At 52.6% G+C, this 27,233-nt stretch overlaps 1 protein-coding gene across 4 annotated transcripts in view; it reads left to right on the forward strand.

The window, feature by feature from the left end:
• The window catches only part of CLSTN1 (calsyntenin 1), a 57,737-nt gene that overhangs the window by 20,558 nt on the left and 9,946 nt on the right, over positions 1–27,233 (forward strand). For 2 of the 4 annotated variants that reach the window (XM_037045293.1, XM_037045295.1), the window contains exons 2-10: positions 6,348–6,470; positions 14,843–14,872; positions 16,051–16,249; positions 17,554–17,762; positions 18,950–19,099; positions 19,210–19,395; positions 21,534–21,782; positions 22,105–22,226; positions 26,211–26,373. In XM_037045293.1, coding sequence (XP_036901188.1) covers positions 6,348–6,470; positions 14,843–14,872; positions 16,051–16,249; positions 17,554–17,762; positions 18,950–19,099; positions 19,210–19,395; positions 21,534–21,782; positions 22,105–22,226; positions 26,211–26,373 — 1,431 coding nt within the window. The remainder of the gene's footprint in view (positions 1–6,347; positions 6,471–14,842; positions 14,873–16,050; positions 16,250–17,553; positions 17,763–18,949; positions 19,100–19,209; positions 19,396–21,533; positions 21,783–22,104; positions 22,227–26,210; positions 26,374–27,233) is intronic. The other 2 variants (XM_037045294.1, XM_037045296.1) reach the window with 1 other exon arrangement.

Raw genomic sequence — 27,233 nt, forward strand, 5'->3', positions numbered from 1 at the left:
AATATGAATAATTTACTCATTTTAGATGTTTTTTGAGAAAAAAGAATCGGCTGGATATTTTATACTTACATGGTTTAAGACATTTTTATATGCATATTACCTAGCACGAGGGATCTGCTAACACAATTACCTTTTGTTCCTTTAGCAAGTTAGGAACTAGGTTTTTAAATTAGAGCCCGGGCATTCGCAGCAGGTAATCCAAGGTACTTATCGCCACCTAGTGGCAATGCTTCTTAATTGCATATTCTTTTGGTGGACCAAGGTTAACCATTGAATCTGCGAACAAAATATGTAATGTTATCTGAGATGTACTGGTAAAATGCCTACAGTCTCTTAAAACATATAGCTGTCATTATTTATGATGTTGTTGTTATTCGGTCAATACTACCAATGTAGATGTTCTGGAATGAGAAGGTACGCACCAGATTCGTTTTTGGAAAGAGTGGATTTCTCTTTGTAAATGAACTTAGGAGATGGGAACTCTGGTGCCGGGTTGGTGCTGTGGCTGCCACACTTGGAACCACCTTGTTGAGGGTCCGCGACTGGCGTGACCTGGGCAAGGTATCAACCTCTCTTTTGCCCAGAGTTGAGATATGCTAGGAAGGTGTACATTTTTATGTTTACAGTTAACCCAGCCTTGGCTGGTGTGGCTCAGTGGATTGAGTGCCAGCCTGTGAACCACAGTGTTACTGGTTCAATTCCCAGTCAGGGCACATGCCTGGGTTGTGGGCCAGGCCCCCAGTTGGGGACGCATGAGAGGCAACCACGCATTGACATTTCTCTCTCTCTCTGATCCTGTCTGTCTAGGAATAAATAAATAAAATCTTTTTTTAAAAAGTTAATCTTGAAGTTGACTATGGTATTCTTTGCACTTTGTTATTAAACCAGTGGCAATTTCGTAACCACAAAAACCTGGCCGTCCCTTAGACGTGCACCGGGACGTGGCCTGGGTCTGCAGGGGGTCGGGTTGATTGTGGCCCGGCCAGTTCCTGGGTTCAGTTAAGACTGTGCCGTTCAAGGCCATGTCAGCTTTTCTGTGATCCGCTACTTGACGGCGTGAGCCAGACTTTCAGCTCGGGTGACCTGATCCTGGACCTACAGCTGGCAGTCTCTTGCCTTTATTTGTGGGTTCTTTTGGAAGGTTATAGAAACATCAGTCACTTGTTTCCATAAATATTTGATACTGCCAATTGATTGTGATGAAATATTGAAAATACCATTATTAAATATTTACAAGTTCAGTCTTTGGAACTGGCCAGATCTCTTTATGCTACTGCCAGCCCAAAGGAGCAGTTTAGGAAATTTGAATTGTAAAATTAGAATACTGGGGGGAAAATAGAAGAACTGGGAGTGTCACTATAAAATGGTTTTTTGCTTTGAACCGGTCAGTGATTTTCGGCTGGAGCCTTCCCGGTCGAGTGGCAGGAGCGCATGTTCTACCGCCGCCTCTCTATGCTCTCTGCAGTTTGCCTGGTGTTCGGACTGGGACTCACAGGGTGGAGTACTCTTCCCTTCTATTTGCTATGCTTATAATTCTATTAGTAAAGTCTTAACTGTGAAAATAAATTGGAATGGACTGTTGCCCTCAGTGGTACATTATTAGCAGTTAATTAAATTAATAGCTTCTGTGTTTTGAAAGGAGAGATCGGTGACGGACAGTGGAGGTTTGGGACGCTTTCCTTACAATGGCCCCGTTACCTGCATCACCCCTGCAGGGCGACAGCGTCCCAGCCCGAGTTACAGCACCAGGTCAGCGGGCTTTCTGGAGCGGACAGGGTGTCAGCCACAAGGAAAAGCATTCAACCTGACTGTTGTTTTCTGTGCTCAGTGGCCCTCGAAGCCTGAAGGCTGCAGCCAGCTCGGGGCCCATGCACAGCACTGCACCCATGTTTCTGGACGAGAAGGGCAGATGCACCATAGCTTCTGACCTCCCTTCTTTGTCAAGCGCCTCATCCCAGGAGCGGCCTGTGTGCAGGGAACTGTTCTCCAAAGGCACTTCAGATCTCGGCCTCTGTGGTCTGGGTTTGGGGGCGCAGCAGGTTCCTCTGTAATCTCAGCACAGACCCCAGGGCCTGCTGTGCATGGGCCCCCAGATTCTCTCGTCTCCTTTGCTCAGGACATCCACCTGCCAGAAACAAGAAATTACACCTTGCCAGTGTTTAAACCACTGAATCATAGCTGTGTTCCAGTTCTCAGCCCAAACCGTCGACTCCATGAGAGAACTTACAAACCAGGACACTGATTCCATTTGTGCTGCGTGTGCGGTTCCCTCTGCACTTGCTCATTGGCCAGATAGTTCTGAGCGATGAGACACTAAGCAGCAGACGATGAAAGGTCGCCCCCTCCTGGAATCTGTTTGCGTCTGAGGGGAGGGGGAGAAGGTCACGACACAGCACCTTGTGGCGTTTACTGTGTGTGACACTGTCCCCTGCCTGTCATGTGTGGTAGGTTTAACCACACAGCAGCCTGTGAGGTGGGCGCTACTCCTGTCCTCAGTGTGCAGGAAATGGAGGCTGTGGCCAAAGCCAGGTCCCAGGCCGAGGCCCCAGGCCGGCTCCACTGCCTGGTCTGTGCCCTGGTGGCCAGGAGCAGAGGAGTGTGTGGGCAGCAGAAAGGAGGGGGAGGTGGGGGCCAGAGCTGCAGGCACTGACCTAGTTGGATGAGGGTGTATTTGAACAGAGACCTCAAGCAAGGTGACGAGTCCCTGAGACCCTGGCAGGGGACTCGAGAGGTCAAAGCTATTTTAATAATATTAAGATGGGACTTCCGGCCAAGATGAAGGTGTAGGTAGACACGCTGTGCCTCCTCAAACAACCAAAATTAAAGACAAAAATTTAGAAACAAAAAAAAAAACCCCACCAAAACAGACAGAAAATTGAACTGTACAGAAGTCTGACAGCAACGAACCATTCATCCAGACCGGTGAGAGGGGTAGAGTCGGTGGCCGGCAGAGAGGGGTTGCAGCAGGAAAAAGCGGTGGCTGGTGACCCGGGTGCGTGCGGCTGCGGTTGGCAGAACCCAGTCTTGGGGTAGCAATGAGCAGGCCCAGTGAGGCATGCAAGGTGGCTGGCTGACCAAGGTCACACATTCACACACAAATAAACCAGGCCAAAAATGGGCAGTGAGACAGACTGCGCAGCCCAGGGCCCCAGCGACAAGAAATCAAGCCTAAAAGCACCAATTGAAAAACACTTGTGGTGGTTGAGTTGCCGGGAGAGATTCCTAGCTTCATAGGAGAGTTTGTTGGAGAGATCAACAGGGTCCTAGAATGTACACAAGCCCACCCACCCAGGAACCAGAAACAGAAGGGCCCAATTTGCTTGTGGGAAGCGGCAGAGGGGACCGAAATCCAAGAGAGAGCGGAGCAAATGCCTTTGCCCCTCTCTGACCCCGCCCCCACATACAGCATCACAACCCAGCGACTGGGTCGCCCTGCCCTGGTGAACACCTAAGGTGCCACCAAAAAAAAAAAAGGCTCAAACAGAAGAACAGATCAAAGTCCCAGAGCCAATACGTCTAAGCGACCAAGAGATAGCCAACCTATCAGATGCATAGTTCAAAGCACTGGTGATCAGGATGCTCACAGAACTGGTTGATTGTGTTTGCAAATTAGATGAACAAATGAAGGCTACACTAAGTGAAATGAAGGAAAAATGCACAGGGAACCAATAGTGATGGAAAGAAAACTGGGACTCAAATCAATGAAGAGGACCAGAAGGAAGAAAGAAACAACCAAACGGGAAAGAAGGAATAAACAAGAATTCAAAAAAATGAGGAGAGGCTTAGGAACCTCCAGAACATCTTTAAACATTCCAGCATCTGAATTATAGAGGTACTAGAAGGGGAAGAGGAAGAGCAATAAGTGGAAAAGTTATTTGAATAAATAACAAAGGAGAACTTCCCCAATCTGGCAAAGGAAATAGACTTCCAGGAAGTCCAGGAAGCTCAGAGAGTCCTAAAGAAGGTGGACCCAAAGAGGAACACACCAAGGCACATCATAATTACATTAGCCAAGATTAAAATGAAGGAGAGAATTCTAGAAGCAGCAAGAGATAAAGGGACAGTCACCTACAAAGGTGACTGTCAGACTGCCCATCAGACTGCCAGCTGATTTCTCAAAAAAGAGACCTTGCAGGCAAGAAGGGGCTGGAAAGAAGTATTCTAAGTCATGAAAGGCAAGGACCTACAGCCAAGATTGCTCTATCCAGCAAAGCTTTCATTTAGAATGGGAGGACAGATAAAGTGCTTCTCAGATAAAATCAAATTCAAGTTCTCATCACCAAGCCCTTATTATATGAAATGTTAAAGGGACTTATCTAAGAAAAAGAAGATAAAAAATATGAACAGTGAAAAGACAGCAAACTCACAGATATTAACAACCACACTGAAAACAAAAGCAAACTAAGAGGACAGCTAGATCAGGAGCGGAGCCACAGAAATGGAGATCACATGGAGGGTTAGCAACAGGGGAGTAGGAGGAGGAGAAGGTACAGAGAATAAGTAGCATAGACGGTAGGTAGAAAATAGACAGGGGAGGGTAAGAACAGTGTGGGAAATGTAGAAGCTAAGTTGTGACCCATGGATATGAACTAAAGGTGGGGGTGTGAGTGGAGGGGAATGAAGGGGGGAATGGGACAACTGTAATGGCATAATAAAATATGTTTAAAAATATTAAGATGGTAACCTAATATTATTCTTCCTAAGGACAGGTAGGTAGATAGGCAGGTCAGTCCCACATGAATGAAAGCTGCTGCGCCCTCATTAACTCTGGTGTGAACGGCGTGCATGAGGCACAAATTTGAGGACACCGTTTGGGGTAGACCCTTGAGGCTGCTGTGTGAAGAGTCATCGGGAGGGCCAGGGTGGGGGTGGTCACTTGGCCGAGCCGCAGGCATGGGAGAAGTGGCTGCGTCTGGTTTTGTGTGGTTTTCAGTGCGTGTGACCAAGTTTCCCCGCTGTGACTGTGTTAATTGTGCAGCTCAGTGGTGTTAACTTCATTCACTCACATTGTATTCAGCTTGCCCCCAGGCCCCTTCTCCTCCCGTAAACAGGTTCTGCGCCTGGCGAACTTGTCCCGGGGGTCTGGGCTGACCTTGGACGTGGAGGCCCAGGGCCCGCTGTGGGTGCGGCGTGGCGTGCACGGATGGCCGGCCGACGCATCCTTCATTGGAGAGCTGGTGGTTTGTTGCCCATCCAGGCACCAGCCCCCGTGCATGGCCCCGTCCAGCCGCCATGCCCACGAGTGCATGGCCCCTCTGAGCTGCAAGGAGTGAATGCAGGTGGCATTCTCCCGTCATTCTCTAACGGTTGTCATGGAGGCAGAGAAGTAGTGCCTCGCCACGGTGACACGCCGTGCCAGAGATGGATGCGCATTTCCATTTAGCTTCAGAGGCTTCTGAACTGATTTGCACTCAACAGCAGAGAGTTGGGGCAGTTTGTTCAGCAGATGGGCACTGGCTACCTGGGGGTGAGGTTCCAAACCTGTCCCCCCCCCATCTGCTCAGCTGAAAACATCTCAAGGTGTAACATGAGGTGGCAGCACTGGAGGTGACAGAGTTCCAGCTGTGACATGGAGCCCAGAAGGCGCTGGGGGAGCTGGGCGCTCAGGGTGGACGTGGTGGCTTTAATGGGGATGGGGACAGAGCCAGGCCCGGGCAGAACAGGAGAGGCTGGAACTCCAAACTGATGGTACCAGGCAAGCTCCTGCCAGAACCGCACAGGTCTTGCCTTGGAAACAGAAGCGACAGGTATAGTGCCTGTCGGGGAGACATTGCCTCTCCAGTTATGCCTGGCCGGCCCTTTGGGAGGGCGAGGCCTAGTTTGCACACTAGGAAATGGAAGTTGGGGGTCTGTTAGGAGCTGAAGAAAGAGGGAGCCAGGTCTGACCCCCCCAGTCAGCCTGACTCTGGGTCAGGTGTCTTCGGAAATGGACTTTCGGGGTCTTGTTTTGATGCCTCACGTTTGTGATCTTACATTCCTCAGCCTCCTCAGTTTTGCATCTTTGCTGTGCATTTTTGTTTGTGATGCTGAGTTTAAATATCATACTGTCAGGGAGACGTAATGTCCTTCTTGGTGACTTTCCTGTGCCCGAGTGTGTCTGCCGGCCATCAGCTCTTTCCCTGGAATCTGTGGAGTGGAGTCCGGCTCCTCCCGGACTCGGGTGGTCTCTCTGTTACTTGCTCCAGAATGTGGGGCCTCGTCCCACTGGGGTCTGGACACCAGACTCCACAACAGAAGATACAAGAGCTGCCTCCCGACCAGCGGGAGTTGTGCTGTCTTAGCAGGTGTGTGTCTTCAGAAATAGCCGTTCTGACCTGCCGCACTCCCCTTTCTGTCTTAAAACACAGCTAACAAGCACAAGCCGTGGCTTGAGCCCACCTATCACGGCATAGTGACCGAAAACGACAACACCGTGCTCCTCGACCCCCCACTGATTGCCCTGGACAAAGATGCTCCGCTGCGGTTCGCAGGTAGGCACGGGCTTGTCATTTGCTCCTGGTGCCCTGGGCGGGGCGGGCTGGGCGGGAGGCATCAGGGTCGTTTCTCAGCCTTTCTCAGGGTGGCTTCGTGGCCATGGGCGGTTTGTGGCTCCCGGGCACCGTGCTTCCCTGTTTGTTTTAATAGTTGGGGCCACCTGGCCAGCAGCCTGTCCCTGTGATTGAAAGCAGGGTGTTTCATCGCATCATCATATCCCTCATCCTGACGTCGTTGGAGACCTAACTCTGGGCCAGTGCGTCTCAGACGTCACATGCACTCGTTGCACCTGAGGGTTGTGTCGTTGCGGATTTAGATGCAGAGGGGCGGGGGCGGGCGGGACCAGAGATTCTGTTGTTCTAACCTTCGGGGGCTGCGGGGCTGCGGGGACTGTGGGGACTGTGGGCACTGTGGGGACTCCAGGCTCATGAGAGGCGAGCACCTGGGTGATTACAGCTCAAGGTCTCCCTTGCACGACGACCTCGGTTTCAGTTACCTGCAAAGATGTATTTGAAAATGTCAAGCAGTCTTTATAGAGAAATCCTTTAGCTTAGATTTTACTTTTTTTTATTTTAAGATTTTTTAAAAAGATTTTGTTTGTTTATTTTTAGAGGGAAGGGAAAGAAAGAGAGGGAGAGAAACATTAATGCGTGGTTGCCTGTCACGTGCCCCCTACTGGGGACCTGGCCCGCAGGACCCAGGCACGTGCCCTGACTGGGAATTGAACCAGCGACCCTCTGATTCACAGGCCCACACTCAATCTACTGAGCTACGCCAGCCAGGGCAGATTTTACTTTCAATAAATTTTTAAAGTGGAGGTATTTCATAATATTGAAATCTGATGGTAGCGACAGGTCTGGGGCCACTTGGAGATTCGCTGCCCCACTGATGCGTGATAGCACATTGCCCATCAGAGCGGCTCTCGCTTTAGTTGTGCCCATAGCAGCTTCCCCGATGGGCAGGGAACTGGGCCCTGTCCCCACTTCTTTGCCTCAGAGTCACGGTTGACATTGTGAAGTTGACTTTTTTAAAAAGTATTTATTACTTTTTTTAGAGAGGGGGGAGGGAGCGAGAAAGTGAGGGAGAGAAACATTGATTGGTTGCCTGTTGCACACACCCCGACTGGGGACCAAAGCTGTGACCCAGGCGTGCGCCCGAGTCCACCGGGAGTCGAACCTGAGACCCTTAGCTTTGCGGGAAGACGCTTAACCAGCCAAGCCACACCCGTCAGGGTGTGAGTTGATTTTTAGAGAGCGGTTGTTACATGATAGTTTCCCAGGACAAAACTTCTCGTGTTACTGTGTGCTGTTTGCCTAGGGACCAATAAGAAAAATTCAATTAACCCATATAGATCAGATGGCCCATTAATTTTACTGCGTGTAAATGGAGGGAAATGAGTGTGTTTCTGAAGAGCTGTTTAAGCAATAAATTCGTTCTTCATTCCCTTGAAGTGCCACAGCCCGTTGTCAGGGAACCAGCAGGGAACGAGCTTGAGCTGCAGGGGCAGCGGTTCCACCTGGCCGTGGGTTTTTGGAGAGAGCTCCAATCGGGCAGGCCGTGGAGCGCTCTGGGCCGGGAGCACACCTGTGGTTGTCCCGCAGCCGAGGGGGTTTCCTGATGTTCCCTCCTTCCTCCAAATGTGAGGTCGTTTTTAGCATTGCATGTGGGTTTCCACTGCAACAAACCAGATTTCTGAGTGTTTGTGTGTATACCCCCTGCCCCCCCACACTCACACCATGTCCTGAGTTTAGTCGTCACCTATGTTCCTCTCTGTGGGAGGGACAGTGTTGTGTGAGTCACTTGACTAGGATTATCAGCTTATGTTTGGGAGCAACATACACATTCCCTGCATTTTGGGCATTTTCGGGTCTGTGGTCCTGGGGTTTGTGCCAAGGCCAGTGCCTGGGACTGGTGGATACCCCATGGATGTTGTCCAAGGAACGAACAAGTGGCTCAAGATCATACAGCTCACAGGTGGGGAGGGGGGCCCGTCCTGCCCAGGCGGTCCAACTCCAGCCTCGATTCGGAGGTTTGCTGGGTCAGCTCTCGTGATGTCATCTTCAAAACATCACAGACATCCATCCTGGCTGGCAGTCTCACCCCATCCTGGGGGTGTGTGGCCAACCACCGGAGACTGCTTGTCAGACTTCTGGAATAAATACATGGGTGATGTTGGCCGCTTAGTCACCTAAGTACGTTGCAGACTGTCACTCATCAGCCCAGCGTGGTGAAGGCACGGGGCCTCATCCAGATTGTTTTCTCGGGGTGAAATAGGAGAACAGAGTCTTGGTATTTGTCAAGTAGTTTAGGAAATTAAAATGACTAGATTTCTTTTTAAGATTTTATTTATTTTCAGAGAGAGGGGAGGGAGGGAGAAAGAGGGAGAGAAACACTGACGTGTGAGAGAAACATTATTTGGTTGCTTCTCACACGTCCCCAGCCAGGGACCTGGTCTGCAGCCCAGGCCTGCGCCCGGACTGGGAATGGAACAGGTGAGCTTTTGGTTCACAGGCCGGTGCTCAATCCACTGAGCCACACCAGCCAGGGAAAAATGACTAGAATTCTTATTCAGCCCTTTCCCTTAATCGCCAAAAGCCTGGGTGGAGGTGGGTAGGAAAGTGTGTTGTGTATGTTTGACGGGGAGTGAAAAGCCTGAAGCCCTTCCAGGGGCCGTGTTGCCACCTGTTTTGACCACCGTCCCTTCCTTGTTGCCCGTGTCAGATGCCGAGCACTCCGCCTTGTCATGCCCCCTTTTTAGGCTCTTCTTTTCGGAAGGTGGTTTTATCCCAGCATCCTTTTCTGCTTTCCTAGACCGAGTACAGAGACTTTCTTTGTAAGATTAGCTCAACAGTTGCAGTAGAAATAAACTCCAAGAAATCCCAGGGCACGACTGGGAACGTCATTCTCGTTGCCATTCACTTAGAACTAACTCCCGTCTAGGACCCTTTTCCCCAAGTGCTTTGTAGTGTGTGTGGCTGGGGCCCTGTGGGTAGCCAGTGGGGCCCACGCCTGCACACCACCGTCACCCCCAGTGTTGGCTTTTCCGTGGGCAGCACCAATGCTGGGTACAGATCCCCGGGGCTCATATACCTAGTGCGGATTCTGGGTCGGGGCTAAGAAACCCAGAGCAGCCTGCAGCCTGCCCGCACCAGGGCCCTGCCAGGCAGCACTGGTTAGAAACACAGACGGCGGGGCGTCCTGGTGAACCACACATGCTTCCCAGGCAGCTCTTGGCGCTGAACTTGGAGAGCCAGTGCTGCAGTCAGTGAGGAGCCGGGGGCGTTGTAGCCCCTGGGTTGTGGCGCGGAGGCTGTGAGTGTGCACCCCACAGGGGTGTGTGCTTTGCTACCATGAGGCTTCCATGCTCGAGAGACTGTGCTGCTGAGAGCCATCTGTGAGCTGTCCCCAAACCAGCGTGGACCAGTCACCAGGAATAAGCCTTAGCCTGAGGTCCAGCTGGCGAGTGTGGGCGCCAAGGCTGAGTAAAGGGGAGTGGGTTGGGGATGAGGGCCGGCTTAGAAGGGACTGGTGTCCTGGCTGCTTGCTGCTCAGCGGGTGTCGGTTCTCCCTGGATCCAGATTGGTGGGTCTGTGACCCAGGCCGCGCCAACCAGGAACGTTCTCCCTGGATGTGAGTGTTGAACAGAGAGACGGGCGCTGAGGCCGGCCGAGGTTGCATCTCGTCTGTCTGGGCCAGATTGCTTGGGGCCTGTGGTGGCCCCTAGATCCTGGTTGCTGGAGCTGCCTCCGGTTCTGGCTGTTTCCAGGCCCCTCCTCTGGCCTGCAGTCAATTCCACCAGTTCGGGGTGGCCTTTCCGTGATGTCCCTTTGGCCCGGGTGAGCTGAAATGCCTCTCTATTTGCAGCCAGAGCACCTAATGCCTGAGCCGGCCCAGGGACCTTTTCTAGGAGTGCAGCACGGGGCAGGGCATCCTGAGGGCGACTGTAGGCTTGGTGGCAGAGGCTCCCCTTGCTTTTGGAGAAGAGCAGTGTAGTTGGAGGTCATTTTCAGGTTTGGAAGAGGCTTAGAAAGGTGCCAAACCAGCCTGAAGCCCAGGCTTCTCAGAGGGACAGGCGAGGAAAGTGAGGCTAGACCCTGTCAACCGAGAGCCCTGGACGTGACTTTGGGTGTCAAGAAGTCAAATCTGTGCCGTGTTGGGTTCATCGTGATTACGGTTTTATGTTTTGCTTTTTGAAACGTTGTAGCGAAGTTCCTCTGACTGTGAGTGTCTCCGGTGACCCTAGGAGGGAATGAGGGGAAAGATGGGAAAGGTTTGGTCCGTTCCAGGGCTCCACGTAGCTGGAGAGGTCGTCCGGGAGCCCTGGGGGGTGTTCCCCATATGGTGGGAGAGGGCTCTAGGTGGGCTTTCCTAGCAGAGCAGGCACCAGTGGTCCACACTGAGTGGGAAGGGCCGGGCAGGAAGAGAGCAGAGTGACGGGTGGCGTTGAGTCTAGGTGGGGGCTGAGGACGCACCCCCACAGGCAGGGAGTCGCCGAGCCATGACCCCGTGTCACTGATACGTGTGGCTGCACGCACAGAAGCGGCCTGCGTATGTGACTGTGGGTCGGGGATGGGAGAGAGAGGGAAGAGGGATGAGTCAGTGACAGCTGTGAAGTTTGAAAATCAACTCCTAGGACAAGGGGGCGATACTGACAGAAATGGGCCTCTGCTCTGGGGGAGGAGGAGCAGAGCTTGTCGTTGGAGAGGCCAGAGGAACTGCCTAGGAACGCGTCCGAGGAACCGTTGGGAAGGCCGTCGGCCGTGCACTCAGGTTGAAGAACTCACCTTTCCCCATCAGAGGTGCCCAGTGAATTCCGCACAATGAGACATTTGATGTCTGCCTTCGGACTGTTCTAGAAGCAAGACATTGGACAGGCGAAGCAGACTCCGACCCCGCCTTCCTCCCAACCTCTCTCTCTGTGCCTCATCCCCCCGAGCGGCCACTGGCCAAAGGCCAGGGTGCCGCTCCTGGCGCTCTCCCTCCCCCGACCTGGTTGGGTACGAAACCCTGCTCCTCCCCACAAAGGTCCCCTATCGTCTCTGAGGAGCTGCCTCGGTTCAGCTGCCTCGGGCTTCGCCTCACCCCCTGCCCTGGCTGCGCTTGGAGTCACTTCCTGCTTTCACGTCGGGGGCCTGGGTGGGGTGACGAGATGGGCCCTCGACAGGGGTGCTCTTGGCCGGTTTGCAGGTGACGGCGCAGTGGCTCCTAAGGGCCCAGCCTGCCTGGGGATGGAACCAGTGCCTGTGGACGTGAGGCCCCCGAACCTGTGGTGCAGCCCATCTGCCGAGCCAGCCTCCGTGTGGTCAGGGACGTGTGGGGAAAAACACCAGTGTGTTCCCACCGTTCTCATCATTAAACGGACCCAGGCTTCCAGAGAGTCGTCTGGAAATACATACAATGAGGGTCCATATAATGTATATTCTTCTTTTAAGTCCTCACTCAGATGTTTTAGAAGTTGATTTTTAGAGAGGGGGGTAGGGAGAGAGGTAAAGAGAGAAACATCGATGTGAAAGAGAAGACTCTGGATTACCTCCCATTTGTGCCCCACTGGGAGTGGAACCCCCAACCTGGTGGCGTATAGAATGACACTCCAGCCAACCGAGCCACTTGGCCAGGGCCAAAAAGTTTGTGTTCTCATACTTGATGGCACGTTTGAGGCACCATTCCTTCCAAAGTTGTAGTACAGATGCAGGTCCCAAACTACGGGACAGATCCCCCTCCTCCCTCCAGACCTTTCTCCCCAAGGTTCTCCCAGTTGGGCCCAAGGCAGCTTCACCCTCGCGGTTTTTCACTCACCACCCCACAGCCTGGGCCTGACGTTCAACACACGGCCCTCAACATGCGGCCCGGATCTGATCTCATCTGCACCTCCGTTCTGGCCTGCAGCGTCTTGTGCTGGGCTCCCCCCAGTGGCCGTCTTGGCCGTCTGGGAGGCTGATTCTCAGCACGGCGGCCAGGTGGGGTCTTTCAGGATGTAAGATGAGTGTGTGCTTTTTTGCCCAGAACTCCCCAGTCATTTCCTGCTCAGCTGGAGGACAGATGCAGTTCTTGCAGCAGCTGGGGCAGGGTCAGCTCAGGTCTCCGACCTCGCCCCTGCCCTCCCCTTGGCTTGGCCGGGCCTCCTCCTTCAGCCCCGCTGCCTCCAGGCCTTCGCACTCCCTGTCCCCTCTCCAAAATTCTACGCTGGTGACCGTGTTTCCTTAGTTTCTCCTCGTTTCTACTCGGGTGCCATCTTTTCCGTCAGCCCTTCCTGGAACACCCGAAGTGCAAAAGCCAAGCGTGCTGCCTCCTCCCCACATTCCACGTCTTCCCCTTCCCCTCCCAGGACTAGACCTCAAAGGAGAGACGTGGGGAGTCTAGTCTTTCAGCGAAGGGTTCCCTCCTCAAAGAAACACCTCAAGGCCACTGCCTGAGTGACGAGTGTCATTAGCCCCTCACTTGGCAACAGCGGCACCACCATGGCGCGCAGTGGCCCTTGTCAGGAGAGCCCTCTCGGGTCACGCGACTGCCTCACCGTGCCCTTCTCAGAGCAGTCACCTCTGAGGTGACACTGAGGTTTTCTCCGAGTCGGAGATGAGCGACTTGACTTATTTTGAGATGTGTCGTGCAGTGCTGTTCGGGCGCGTAAGCGCAACACAGTGAACCAGCACGTTCTGGGGGCCCGTCGGGCCAGTCCGCACCCAGCCGTTCGCTCGTAGGTGTGTCTCCAGAGCTGTGCTCAGCAGACTTCTGGGGGGGGCAGTAGGGGTTCTGGGCTCTGAGGCCCCCACGGTCTCTTTAGCAGCGAGAGACGCCCTTTGCCACCGTCTTGGGGAAGCAGCCTCGACAGCACATAACCCAGCAGCATCGGGGTTCCAGGGAAACTTTGCTCACGGACCCTGAGATTTGTACTTCGTATAATTTTTCTGTGCCACCATGTAATATTTAAAAAATAAAAGTAATTGTTAGCATGCAGGTTGTTCAAAAATGTGACATGGGTGGAGCTGGCCTGCAGGCCCTGGGCAGCCGGCCCAACGAGGGTGGCGCTGTCCATCTGCCCAACCACAGTCCCGGGCCACAGCGCCTGCTGCGACGGTGGGGAGGTCCGGTGTCTGCATCCTCCCCGCGGGAGTTCCTGGGCACGTGTGGCTGCTGAGAGGCAGCCAGAGCGACGAAGGAACTGGATTTTTAGTATTTAATGTTAACGTGAGTTTTAATTAATTAGACACAGCCCCATGTGGCTGGTGGCTTCGGCGGTGGCCGGCACAGATTCAGAGAGACACTGCGGGTGCAGCAGGACCATGAGCAGAGTGACCCATCACGGCTCGTTCACAGACAGCAGAGACTGGCACTGTGGTGTTGTCACAGGGGGGCGGGGTGGCCGTGGCCACAGCAGATGCCATTGAGGGTCATTCCCACTCAGGTTCATTCCCACTCAGGTCACAGAGAAGCAACTGCACCATTGTTGGCTGGGATTCAGGATGACGACTGGTCTTAGACACACAGGTTGGGTGAGAAGGCAGGACGCAAAAATTTTATACCAGGTGATTGTGTTTTTCAAGCAACACTATTCAGGATATACAAATATATGGTAAAACTATTTTTTTAAAAAAGCTAAGGGATTCAGGCTGTGATGCCTCTGGTGGGGAGAAGGTGCCCTGGGCGGCCACACTGAGGGGGGGCAGCCAGGCTCCTGACCGCTGTGCAGCCCCGCCCCTTGGGAGTGGTCCTGGGCCAGGCGAGCAGGGCCCGGCGGGCACGGCAGGCTGGTGTTTCCACGCAGTAACGACGGGGGCCGTTGTGGCGTTGCTGCCGTTGGCGTTGAGTCTGGTTTCAGTTCCTCCTTATGCAGATGTTCTGTTGGAAGAGCTGTTTCTGCGTGTTGCCTGGGTCCCGTTAGAGCCAAGATTAGATTTGAAAACACTAAAATTTATTCAGCTTGAGAACAAATGATTAAAATGAAACCCATTGCTCCAACTGTTTGTATCATTAATCTGATGATGAACTGAATGTTACCAGCCTCTAACCACGAGAACTGATACTGAAAAGGAAAACCTGAAAACTGTGAAGAACAAATGGGTGCCCGTCCAGATTATTATCACTAAAGTGTTCGTTTAACGCCCTAACACACCTGAGGGGTCACCAAACCATAGCAGCGTCTCGAGGGCAGGTCCGTGTGGTTTCGGAAGTCTCGGGGCAGGCGGCGGTAAGTAGGAGCGGGAGGGGTTTTGCAGCTGGAGGTCCAGGTGTGCGGCCGCAGTGCCAGCGGGTGGCTCTGGAGCCGACTGTTGGATTGTGCCCAGCTTCTCCGTGTGACGCGTGCACCTGTGACTTCTCTCCTATTGTTCTGTCTGCATCACTGACACGGGTTTGTCTTTTCTCCTTTTAGAGAGTTTTGAGGTGACAGTCACCGCAGAAGGTGATAAGGGGTTCTTTCTATCCCTCTTATGAATATTAACCCACTAACTTTGTCTGTAAAATTGGGAATCAGCTCGTAAACAGAAGAAGCTGTCATGCTCTTTTGCCCCCTTTTGTTCTCCTCCTTCATTTCTATTTTTAAATATATTGATAGAAATTGTATGTAACCAAACCCCTGGCTAGAAATATCTGGAAATCAGACATCCATTTGAACTATATGGATAAGGTTGTACATTGTTTCTTAATTGAACTGAAGAGATTCATTCAGTAACCATTTTCTCTCAGCTATAAATAAATCTGGAAGAGTTCCATCGTATTTTTATGTGGAATACATTTTGTGAAGTTTTCTGTGCACATCAGAATGCTTTTACACTCGTTCTCCCACGGGCAAGAGCAGAAACTCAGATTTCCCCTCCTCGCGGAGCCGGCGAGCCAGTGTAGAGGCAGGCACGTTCCCAGGCAGGCTCCCTTCCCGGGTCTGGCAGGGTCGAGTCTGAGACGAGGGCAGTCCAGCAGATCCCTCCTCGTACAGGACACCGCATCTTCCTGGTAGATAGACGCTAGCTGTTGAAATGGATGCCTGAAAAGTTGGTATTTCTACCTCTTGTTCAGTAGTTTGCTTTGATTCCCTAATTTTAGCCAGGCTCATTGCACAGGAAGACTTGTTTCTCCCGATTTTTTTTGACAGACTTTCTCTAATTTTGGTGCTGAACTTGTATCTCACGCTGCTTCTTCTCTCGACACCTAACTGTGCACTTTGTAGCCCCTGCTCTGGTCCAAACCAGAATAGCCGCCCGGCTCTCCACAGTGGCTGGGGCAGTCTCTCGGCGTGGCCAGGCCTGGGCTGCGTGCTAACGAGCTCACTTTGACCCTGGAGCTGTCCTAAGTTCTCCTGTGAAATGCCTGTCTATACTTCCTCTTTCTCTCTTTTGTGCTCCTGCATGAATGGATGCAAAGTTAAACAAGTTGCTTGGAAAGCCAAAATGTGCTTCTTTTTACTAAAGCCCCAGAACTGACCCTGTTACAAAGCCCAGCGCCCCCGCATTGTCCACAGACCCTCTGAACCCCTGGCTGCCGAATGGTTGTCCTTGGTTTTCTTTGGGGGACAGAGGGCGGGAACCAACTCTGCAGACAGGGCCTGTGGCAGCCATTCTAACCTGCTCTGCTCCGGCTCCCCAGGTGAGATTTGCGGGTTTAAAATCCACGGGCAGAATGTCCCCTTCGATGCAGTGGTGGTGGACAAGTCCACGGGCGAGGGACTGCTTCGCTCCAGAGAGAAGCTGGACTGTGAGCTGCAGAAAGACTACACGTTCTCCATCCAGGCCTACGACTGCGGGAGGGGGCCTGGCAGTGGCGCGAACGTGAAGAAGTCCCACAAGTAAGTAAGCCAGCTGGGTGGAGGGCCGGCGTGAGGATGGTCCCAGCGACCCTGAGGCGCCGTCCCCAGGGCCTCGAGTGCTCTTGAAATAGAAGATAGCTCTGCCCAGCCCATCCTTCTGCCCAGGAAGCAGTTGGACTGGAGACCCTCGTCTCCGGCTGCCAGCCAGGCCCGGGCACGTAGCAGTTGCCGGGTAACTGAATTCGAGTAGTTTTATCCCACCAGATGCACTAGTCAAGGAACCCAGGCCCCACAGTGAGAATACGAGAAGCCTGCTTTGTCCCTAGGAACATATTTTCTAGTTACGTTTATCTTTTGTCTGTAAATGCTGGGGGCGCGAAATTCGCGGGAGCTGGTGGAGGAAAGCGGAGGGTGGTGCCCCACCAGATGCTTGGGTCCGGCCGCCGGGGAGGACCGCCGGCGAAATGGGGGCGGCTCTGGGCAAGGCAGGGTCAGGAGCGCCCGTCTGCCCCTGCCCTGCCCTTTGGCATCAGGCAGATTTAACTTTGTCAAGTCTCAGTTTGTACGGGGACTTGGGAAAGAGGGGCACGTGGGTGAGACGATGTCACGTTGCCATTGTGAGGGTCTGGGTGGCCGGCGGCGGGGGGCAGAGGGTCTCGGTGAGCATTGGGGTGCCGAGTGCCAGTGAGACACTGCTCGTACCTTGTACGCACCGCACCGCTGTCCTTGCCAAAGGTCTGCCTTCAGTCAGGGACCTTGTCCAGTGCACACCACGCCCTGACCAGCAGCCCCTGAGGCCAGCAGTTTTCTGTCTCGGGAGCCTGGTCCGATGATGCCTTCGTTTTCTCACCCCCGAGCTGGGGGGTGGAACCGGGCAGGGCAGCGCTGAGGTCCCGAGTCGTTGGATCGGCACTGGCCGAGTCCCCGCCATGGGTCCCTGGCAGTCTCTGTCCCTGGAGGCAGGACAGGACTGGTTCCTGTCTCTCTTCTCTCTTCCTCACCCCTTCTCTTGGCTCTAGTGCTTCCAAAGTCTGCAACAAAGTCTTTCCACCTTCGTGACCAGGCAGCTCGCAGGTGTTCGGTGTCGTTTATCTCCCTGCTTTGCGGCATGTCCCACGTTGTCAGGAAACCCCGAGATTCTCTGACTTCATGTGGCTGCGCTCTTACCTGCTGCCTTATTCCTAGGACCTCGGAGAATCGACCCAAATTCCTCTTTTAACGTCTGTCATCTCCACGTTCAATTAAAAACAGCAAATTGTTTAATTTTATCTTCATCATAAGTTTTAATGAAAGGTATACCAGAAAAACGGCAGATTTTTGGGGGGCCCCTTGTCGTCCTCCAGAGCCACGGTCCACATCCAGGTGAGCGACGTGAACGAGTACGCACCTGTGTTCAAGGAGAAATCCTACCAGGCGACCACGGTGGAGGGCAGGCGGCGTGAGAGTGTCCTGAGGGTGGAGGCCGTGGACGCAGACTGCTCGCCTCAGTTCAGCCAGATCTGCAGCTACGAGATTGTCACTCCGAACGTGCCGTTCACCATCGACAAGGACGGTGAGGACAGGGCCCAGGGCCTCTAACCCAGGGCGGTCCGGGTAGGCCGTCCTGCAGATGGGCAACTCGGGCCAGCCGGGCAGCTAGGACAGAATGCCCCCGGCTGGGCACCTCCAACAACAGACGCTTACAGCTCATAGTTCTGGGGCCTGGGGAGGCCGAGATCCGGGTGCCGGCCCCTTCAGGGTCCCTCGAGGGCCGCCTCCTGGCTCTCTGCGTCCTCACGTGGCAGGGAGACAGGCCACTTCGGTCTCCAGCTCTCCTAATGAGGACACTAGTGCCGGTGTGGGCCTCCCCTCACCGCTTCACCTACACCTAAGTTCCTCTGCGGCCCCACTGCCTCAGACCGTCACTCTGAGGGTGAGGGCCACAGCACCTGAGCATGGGGCCCAGGAGTACTACGCCCAGAGCGGGGCCTGACGGGGAGTGTGTTTCACGGTCAAGTTGCCCTCTGCCCCTGGAGGCCTGTGTGTTCGGGTGGGATGGTCCATCTCCCCTTCCCATCAAACTAAGAATTCCTGCCTCACCTGTTGCTTCTCCCCGCCTCGCCCTCCGTCAGGGTGCATCCGGCGAGGGCAGGCCTTTCCTTGGTCCTGCTCTCTGGTCTCTCTTAGACTTAGGTCCTCTGCCTGTTCTTGAAGGTGAAGGTTTATGCCAGTCCCCCATCCTCCTCAGCAATGGGACAGCATCTAGAGTGTGACTCCGTGAGGGTACAGCTTCACGGTGATACAGTCTCCATCATTAACACACAGTCCAGGGTCTTTGCTAAAGAGATTTTTGTCTTTGCTAAAATCGTGTTCATGGTCAAAAGCAGGCTTCTCTTCCAGTAGGTGGGGGTAGGAAATCTCTGTCCAGTAAAGTGAATCTTCTAGCAAGAAGTATTTAATACAGCTTGATCTTGTATTTACTACTTGAAGAACTTGAATTATTTTGCCTTTTTTATTCTTTTATTATGTACATCTTAAAATAAATATAGAAACAGAAAACACCTGTAAGAGTAAGTGGAGCCGGACCGTGTGGGCCCTTGGAGATGGGGCCGGTGTTGTGTGTGCCTGGGAAGGCAGCTTGCTGCTGCCCCAGGTGCAGGCTGGTTCCCCGGCCAGGGCGCACTTCGTGTTTTGGCAGAGGACAGCGGCGGTGTGGGCCAGCACGGGCTGGGGTTCTCACGGTTGTTTCCCCCCGGGAAGGTTATATAAAGAACACGGAGAAGCTGAAGTTCGGGAAGGAGCACGAGTACAAGCTGACGGTCACCGCCTATGACTGTGGGAAGAAGAGAGCAGCCGAGGATGTGCTAGTGAAGATCAGCGTTACGCCCACCTGCACCCCTGGCTGGCACGGTGAGCTCCGTCCTCATCTTTGTGCTCGCCCTGTTCTCAGAACCCATGCAGCACAGCCACCTAACGCGTGCATTTCCTCCGTCCCTCCCATGGACTTGTGGGCTCTGCAGGATGGAGCGACAGGGTGGAGTACGAGCCGGGCACGGGCGCGCTGGCCCTCTTCCCCAGCCTGCGTCTGGAGACGTGCGATGAGTCGGTGGTCTCCGTGCAGGCGACGGTGGAGCTGGAGACCAGCCACATAGGGAAGGGCTGTGACCGCGACACATACTCGGAGAAGTCCCTGCACCGGCTCTGCGGTAAGGAGGCCTGCAGTCCTCGGGGAAGTGTGTGCGCGTGCCGGTGCGTGGTCATTAACCAGGACAGACTCCAGTATTCGGATGTGGCCGCTGCTGCGGCACTGGGGAAGTTTCACACCGGCTGGGTTTCAGGGGGTACACGGCCCCATGAAAGTCTTCAAAACGTTATGTGTATGTGGCCCTGGCTGGTGTGGCTCAGCAGGTTGAGCGCCGGCCTGTGAACTAAAAGGTCGCAGGTTCGATTCCTAGTCAGGGCACGTGCATGGGTTGCGGGCCAGGTCCCCAGCTGGGGGCATGTGAGAAGCAGCCAGTCAATGTTTTTCTCTTACATATCGATGTTTCTCTGCTTTTCTTCCTCCCTCCCTTCCTTTCTCTCTAAAAAAGTAAAATAAAATCTTTTTTTTAAAAGAACCACTGATTTGAAGACAGTATTTCTGAGATACACCGAGAATCATCAAAATAAAAATTATCTACATGGAGGGAGTTTTAAATGAAACAAGATGTCTTTTAAGGACTGAAGGGAAAACTGTGGGATTTGTCTGTAGCCGGAAATCATTATGTTGTGAGGAAGTGAAAGGGGCAAAGCACATTCTCTGTGGGCTCGTCCCGGCGATGAGCACGCTCGGGTGTCTCCTGACGCCCGATCTTCTGGACGTGGTCCAGATCTGGGTGAGTGCACACCTGGCCCATGTGAGTAAGGTCTGGTGTGTTTGCCGTTTTAGGTGTAATGTAGAAAACTTACTTTCTCATAATGCCATTTTTATGATATTAAATGGACATTTTCTTGGCAGAGCAGTGTAAGGGCAGGAAGAGCGGGAAGAACTCCATGTCCCAGTGCTCACTGTGACAGTCCTTCCTCCTGGGCTGTCTCACGTAATCTTCCCACCAGGCCTGCAGAGGAGGTGGTGTCGGCCTGTTTTTACCGAGGGGCCAGTGGAGACCGGGGGAGGCTGAGTCACTCACCCAAGGCCACACTTGGAGGAAGCAGCAGAGCTGGGATCTGGGTCAAGGTCGGATGTTACTTGAGAGACCAGGTCGTTCTAGCTAACACACCACTCCTGGGAATCGAGATGTCAAGGACCAGCAACTAGGACAGCTCACAAAGTTTTCTGCAGACAAAAAAAATTTTTTATCCTCACCCAAGGACATGCTTATTGATTCTAGAGAGAGGGGAAGGGAGGGGGAGAAACATCGATGTGAGAGAGAAACATCAGTCAGTGGCCTCTCATACGTGCCCCAACTGGGGAACGACCTGCAACCCAGGCACATGCCCTGACTGGGAATCAAACCTGTGATCTTTTGGTTTACAGAACAATGCCCAACCAACTGAGCCACACCAGCCAGGGGTGACAAGTTTTTTTAAAAAGTGTGCTTTGCATTATGTAAGAGAGTTGTAAATTTTTTGTGTTTTTAAAAAAGATTCTATTTATCTTTAGAGGGGAAGGGAAGGAGAGAGGGAGAGAAATATCAATGTATGCTTGCCTCTCATGTGTCCCCCGCTGGGAACTAGCCTGCAACCCAGGCATGTGCCCTGACTGGGAATCGAACCTCGATCCTCTGGTTCACAGGCCCGCACTGAGCCCACTGAGCTACACCAGCCAGGGGCTGTGCTTTTCTTTTTGGCATAGTAATCGCATTTCTTGGAATTTGTTCTGCGGGAATAACCACGCAGACATGCAAAGGTGCTCCTCAAGGCAAGGTTTGTCCTGGCAGAGAGGGCAGGAGGGCCTCAGCCCCCGGGGGGGAAGCTCAGTAAGCAAGGGTGGGTTGGCGTGGCGAGGTGGGCGTGTTCAGCTGTGCTGTGGAAGAGTGTGCGTGGAGCGTGTGTGCGCATGTGCCCAGGGCTCCCCTTGTGTAATGTGTGTGTTCCTAAAGGACTGGAAGTGCTCACACGCAGGTGTTAATCTCAGATTACAGGTAACACTTCTTTTTCTCTTCCTAGCTTTTTAAAAAAACTCATGCTTATTATTTAGGAGTTTTCCTGGTTAAAAAAAAAACCTTCTTTTGTGAAAAGTGAAGTGGATCTTGCAAACTGTGAGCTCGAAGACAAGGACCGTGTGTGGGCATGATTGTGCAAGGCTGCTGTGCCCTCCACGCTCTTCGCACACCGCCTACCGAGTGTCACTGTGCTGTTTCAGGTGCCGAGGCCGGCACTACCGAGCTTCTCCCGTCCCCGAGCGGCCCCCTGAACTGGACCGTCGGCCTGCCCACTGACAACGGCCATGACAGTGACCAGGTCTTTGAGTTCAATGGCACACAGGCCGTCAGGGTCCCCGACGGCGTCGTTTCCATCGACCCAAAAGAGCCGTTCACAGTCTCTGTGTGGATGAGGCACGGGCCCTCTGGCAGGAGGAAGGAGACGATTCTGTGCAGCTCGGACAGGACAGGTTGGCACTGCTTGGAGGGGTGGGTGCTTCTGCTGCCCCTGCCGTGGTCGATGGAGGGGGGCACCTCCTTCCCTCAAAGGCTCCCAGGGCCTCACAGTGCGTTGTTCTGTGTTCTGCACCAGGGCGCCCTGCCCTTGACCTATCGTCCTGATCTTTGGGCTTTTGAGTAAAAAACCCAAGCGTATTTGTTTCTAACTCTGCATTGGCCCAGCTAGGGAGTTTGTTAATGCTGATAAAGCCATGTCTTCAAAATCCATTGAAGATTTTAGTTCTCCTTTAAGGTCTTAAGTTGGCAATTTACTAGTTGCATTTCTCTTTGCAGATATGAACCGGCACCATTATTCCCTGTTTGTCCACGGCTGCCGATTCGTTTTCCTCCTCCGTCAGGACCCTTCGGGAGAGAAGATGTACACACCTGCAGAATTCCACTGGAAGTTGACTCAGGTGAGTGAGGACGAGACTCCCCGATTCTGCTCTTCTCAGAGAGACGAACGACGTGGGGTGACCTTGCACAGGCCTGGTGGCTTCTGGGCAGCATATACTTTTTTTTTTTACTTTTTAAAAGTTGCTGACACTATTACAGATGCCCCCAACTCCCCCCTGTTTTCTCCCCTCCACCACCCCTGCGCCGGGCAAAATATACTTGTGATTTTATGGTTTCTGTGTCTGTGGGTCTTAGGATAGCAAACTAAATCCATTGAACTTCTTCCCACTGAAAGCTTAAGGCATTTTTTTTTTATGTATATGTCTTTTATACATAAAACACTCCTATAAAAAGTTGTATATTTACATTCAAAAGACTGTTACAACTTCCTGAAGAAGCAGCCTTTGCTTAAAAACTGGGATTGAGGCCCTTGCATTCACTGACTCGTTATTCAAGGCTTCCCAGACGGGGCCCAGGAGCCCCAAGGGCCTTGGCCAGTGCAGGGGTGGCGCCGAGGGGTGGCTGATAGTTTCCAGGAACCAGCGATCTGGACCTCCTTCGGACAGCACGGGCGCCGCGAGCTCGAGGGAGGTCGCAGTTTTAATACCCCGCACGTGACGTGCCTTTTGACAAAGTCATGTCTTTGCAACACGGCCTTCCCAGCAGTTGCTGTGAGGAAAAGCAAGTATCACATGAACAAAATGGATTTGTTACAGGAAGTGAGGGGACGCGGAAGACGGAGAAAGCCTTTTCATTAACGTCTCAGTGGATTGTTTCTTGTCTTGGTTTGGGGTGGGGACAAGAAGGAAACCTTTGGCCTTAGCTTAGTTTTTCTGCCTCATGGAGCAAGTGGGCAAGAACAAACCTGTGCCTGCAGTTGACGTCTGGACAGTGACGTCTGGAACGGTCCCAAGGTGGACAAACAAGAGCGTGAATGAGAAAGGAAAGCCCGTGGTCATGGAGAGCGGGAGGGACCCATCCGGTTGGCTGAATTCGTCTCTCACGGAGGAAATTTCTGTTTACCTGGGCCGTTTCTTTCTTAGAAACTTTCGTCCTAAAATTTTTCAAGAAACTAAAGAAAGGTATGGCTCAGAAGAAAGTTGTTTCACCCCACAGGTAAACACTGCAGGTGCAGTTCCTTGGTAGCAACCGTAGTCTGCACTTGTGAATTTAGTGCGGTCCCAGTTTTTAGAGCTTCATTGTGGGAAGTGCTGGGCACGTCAGACGGGGATGGACGAGGGTGAGGAGCGGCCCGCACACCATGGCGGCTGCCAGCTCTCGGCCGGGCTCGTCTCATTGTCCCCTGCCCCCTGCTAGCAGCTGTCCTCGCCCCCCAGACAGCTGCTTAGTGGATTCCGAGCGAACCCCAGCACGACATTGGACTCCATGTAGAGGTAGCAAACTGTGTGTCTCCGAATGATGAGCATAATCACAGTACTTTTTCGTACCTTAAAAGTCTAAACAATGCTTTCAGATAGAGAAACAAATATGATTTCACTGTTTGTATGATCTAAAAATATATAAACAAACAATAAACTCATAAAGAGAACATTTTGATGGTTGCCAGATGGGAGGGAGATGGATACAAAAGGGGAAGGAATGAAGACGTGCAAGTCGCCACTTGGAAAAACAGTCACGGGTGGGGAGTACAGCAGAGAGGATGACGGTCGCTGGTGCTGAAATGACCATGTGCTGTGAGGTCGGTGCTGGGCCTACTGGGGCGACCACTTCCCAAGTTAATGCTTTGTGTCGATGTCTAATCACTGTGTTATACACCTGAAACTAGCACAGTACAGAATGCCAGCTGTCACTGAGAAATTAAAAATCATTAAAGAAAATTAACAGCTCACCCTGGCTGGTGTGGCTCAGTGGGTTGATCGCCGGCCTACAAACTGAAAGGTTGCTGGTTCGATTCCCAGTCAGGGCACATGCCTGGGTTGCTAGCCAGGCCCCCAGTTGGGGGTGTGCAAGAGAGAACCTATCCATGTTTCTGTTCCTCTCTGTCTCCCCTCCCCCTCTCTCTAAAACCAAATAAATAATTAAAAAATTAATAGCTCCCTAATCATTGGATATCCAGTGTTCAAATTTCAGACCATCTTTTATGTGGTTTTGTGTTTATAATTTGTTGGTTTGAATCGGTATCCAGATAAGGGGTCACACATTGTGATTGGTTGATATGCCTTTGGAGTTGATTTTAATTTACAGAATTTTCTTTTCCTTCTTGGAATTTATTTGGTGACAGAATCGGGCTTTTGTCCTGTAGTTGCCAACAGTTTGGGTTTGGCAAAGTGCATCCCTGCGGTGCTGTTTATCATGCCCTCTGCCCGTGTGCCTGTACCATGATGGCGGGACCTGACAGCCAACAGGACTTGGCTGGCGTGTCCCTGGCCTGTGACATCTGTGTGTGGTCGCTGCTCTTCCTGCAGTGTAAGCAGGCGGATGCTCAGTGCCACCAGCTCCCTGGCACTTTATGTCTCTGGTCCTGGGCTTGCAGAAGGTGTGTTCCCAGGACGGGGTCACAGGGACAAGAATTCCTGAGTTCTTACATGTCATCTGAATAGTTTGTCCGTGGCTTTTACACTAAAGGTCAGTTTAGCTAGGTATAAAATCTCTGGCTCACATTTAAGATGTCAAAGAACAGAAAGCCTTTCTGTTGTCTTCTGACATAAAATGTCGGTATGATTGAGCGCAGGCCTGCGAACTACACGATCACTGATTCCCAGTCAGGGCACATGCCTGGGTTGCAGGCCAGTTCCCAGTGGGGGACTCACGAGAGGCAACCACACATTGATATTTCTCTCCTTCCCTCTAAAGATAAATAAATAAATAAAATCTTTTTAAAAAAGAAGCCAAAATAGATACTGGTTGATGTCTTCTCCTGTTTAAAAAAAAATGTTTTAAAAATGTCGCTATGAAGATCTGGCAACAGTCTGATTTTCTTTCCCTTATAAACGCTTGGTCTTTTGTTTGCATGACCACAGGTAGTCTTTCTTTCCTAAGTCAGTTTTATGCATGTGTCTTGGTGTTTCATGCATGTGTTTTGGGTCTGTTTTCCCAGACATGTGGTATGTTCTTATTGTACCTACTTGGAGACATTTTGGTCTTTCAAGAAAGCTGTCGTTACTGTTAAAGTTTCAGTTTTCTCTTCCATTGTGGCGGTTTGCTTCTCCCCTTTTATTGGTGCCCTTGACCTGCTTTCTCTGTCTGCCCCTTTCTGTTTGAGTCATTCCTGGGTGTTGTCAGCTCATTTCTGACCTGCTCTACTTAGGAACTATGTTCATTTATATTTTGTGTCATTTCCTTCACGTCTTTTATTTATACTTTTTTAATGATTTTATTTCTTTATTATTAGAGAAAGGTGAAGGGAGGGAAAAAGGGAGAAAAACACTGATCAGTTGCCTCTTGCACGCCCCCAGCCGAGCCGCCCAGTCCAGGCTTCCTGAGGTTTTAGGGCTCTGACTATGCCGTCCTTTCATCTCTGTGGGCCTGCCTTCCAGGTGCGCTTCCGTTATCCAAATGGAACGGGGCCTCGGGGCTCACAGACCCCTGTCCTCACCGACAGCTGGGAGGTACACTGGAGACGCGCATTCACGACAGGAAAGGAACTCAGGGCGCCGTCCGTGTTCACACCCCTGTTTATGTGGACCATCAGCTTGGAATTGGGAAGAAAATGCATGTAGTGCCGTGTGCTACCTTCTGAGAATGGAGGTGTTTGTGGTTCGATTCAGAAAAGGAAAGAAAAGGCCAGCTGGCAGGCCGCAGCAGAGAGCCCGCAGCTCGGGGTGGGGCGGCCCTGTCCTGCGATGAGTGGGTGGTGTGCCCTCTGGCCTGAAATGCCCTTTTGGGTGGGATGTATTTTGCTGTTAGATATCCTTTTTTAGAAGTCTTTTCCTTTCTAGGGAGACGCGTGTTCCTTATGGGCGACTTGCTCTCCATGTCTGGCTGTCCTGCCATCATCGGTCTCTGGACCGTCAGGTTCCTAACCCTCCCTCCGCCTCCCATAGGTCTGCGACGAGGAATGGCATCACTATGTCCTCAACGTGGAAATCCCGACGGTCACTCTCTATGTGGACGGGGTTTCCCACGAGCCCTTCTCTGTGACTGAGGATCGCCCACTTCATCCATCCAAGATCGACACTCAGCTCGTGGTCGGGGCTTGCTGGCAAGGTACCTGTCATGGACACCGCTCCCCACACCCCCAGGCTCAGGGATTAAACGATGCCCGTCTCCTCAGTGCCTCCCCCTCCTTCCCTTTACCTTGTCTCTGTTCCTGGGCAGAGCCATTCTAGGGACATGGCCAAAGCGTTGGGGGGGGGCTACGGCGGAGGGCGTAGCGCTTGACAGCCCAGTGCGGACCTCTCTGGCAGGTTGGGGGCGGTCCGTGGGCCTGTCTGCTGAAAGACCAGGGACGGCTGCCATGACAGTGACAGCTCCCAGAGCGACAGTGACATTCACGTGTGCTTTTTAAGTTCTGGTTCCCCTGCACATTTATCTCATTAACTCTTATCTGGAGTCTGCAGGTAGAAACTACTTCTGTTCCTGTTTCACAGTGGAGGACGCAAGGCTCCGAAAAGCAGTGAGCCTTGTTCCTGGCTGGGCCACAGCGGCCAGCATGCCCAGGGCCTGAGCCCTGACCGCCCAGAGCAGGGGTTTTAGCCTCTGCGCCTCTGAGCTCTCCCCAGGATAATTCCTTACTAATTGATAAAATAAAATATGTAGGGTTTCAAGGTAACCAATTAAATTGCAGTATAGTTAGCACAGTTCGGACAGACTGCATGTGAAGTGGTAACACCTGTGCTGCTTTGGCAACGAATGAAGAGCAGGCACCCTGATGGGTGGGGCTCAGCGGGTTGGGCATCGTCCTGCATGTGAAAGTGAAAGGTCGCCAGTTCAATTCCTGGTCAGGGCACAGGCCTGGGTTGTGGGTTTAGTACCCGGTCGGGGCCCATGTGAGGGGTAACGGGACAGTGTTTCTCTCACATTGATGTTTCTCTCTCTTTGTCTGTCTCTTCTCTTCTCTCTAAAAA

This window comes from Sturnira hondurensis, unplaced genomic scaffold (genome assembly GCF_014824575.4).
Source record: "Sturnira hondurensis isolate 20B ecotype Veracruz unplaced genomic scaffold, ASM1482457v3 Scaffold0004257, whole genome shotgun sequence".
NCBI lineage: Eukaryota > Metazoa > Chordata > Mammalia > Chiroptera > Phyllostomidae > Sturnira > Sturnira hondurensis.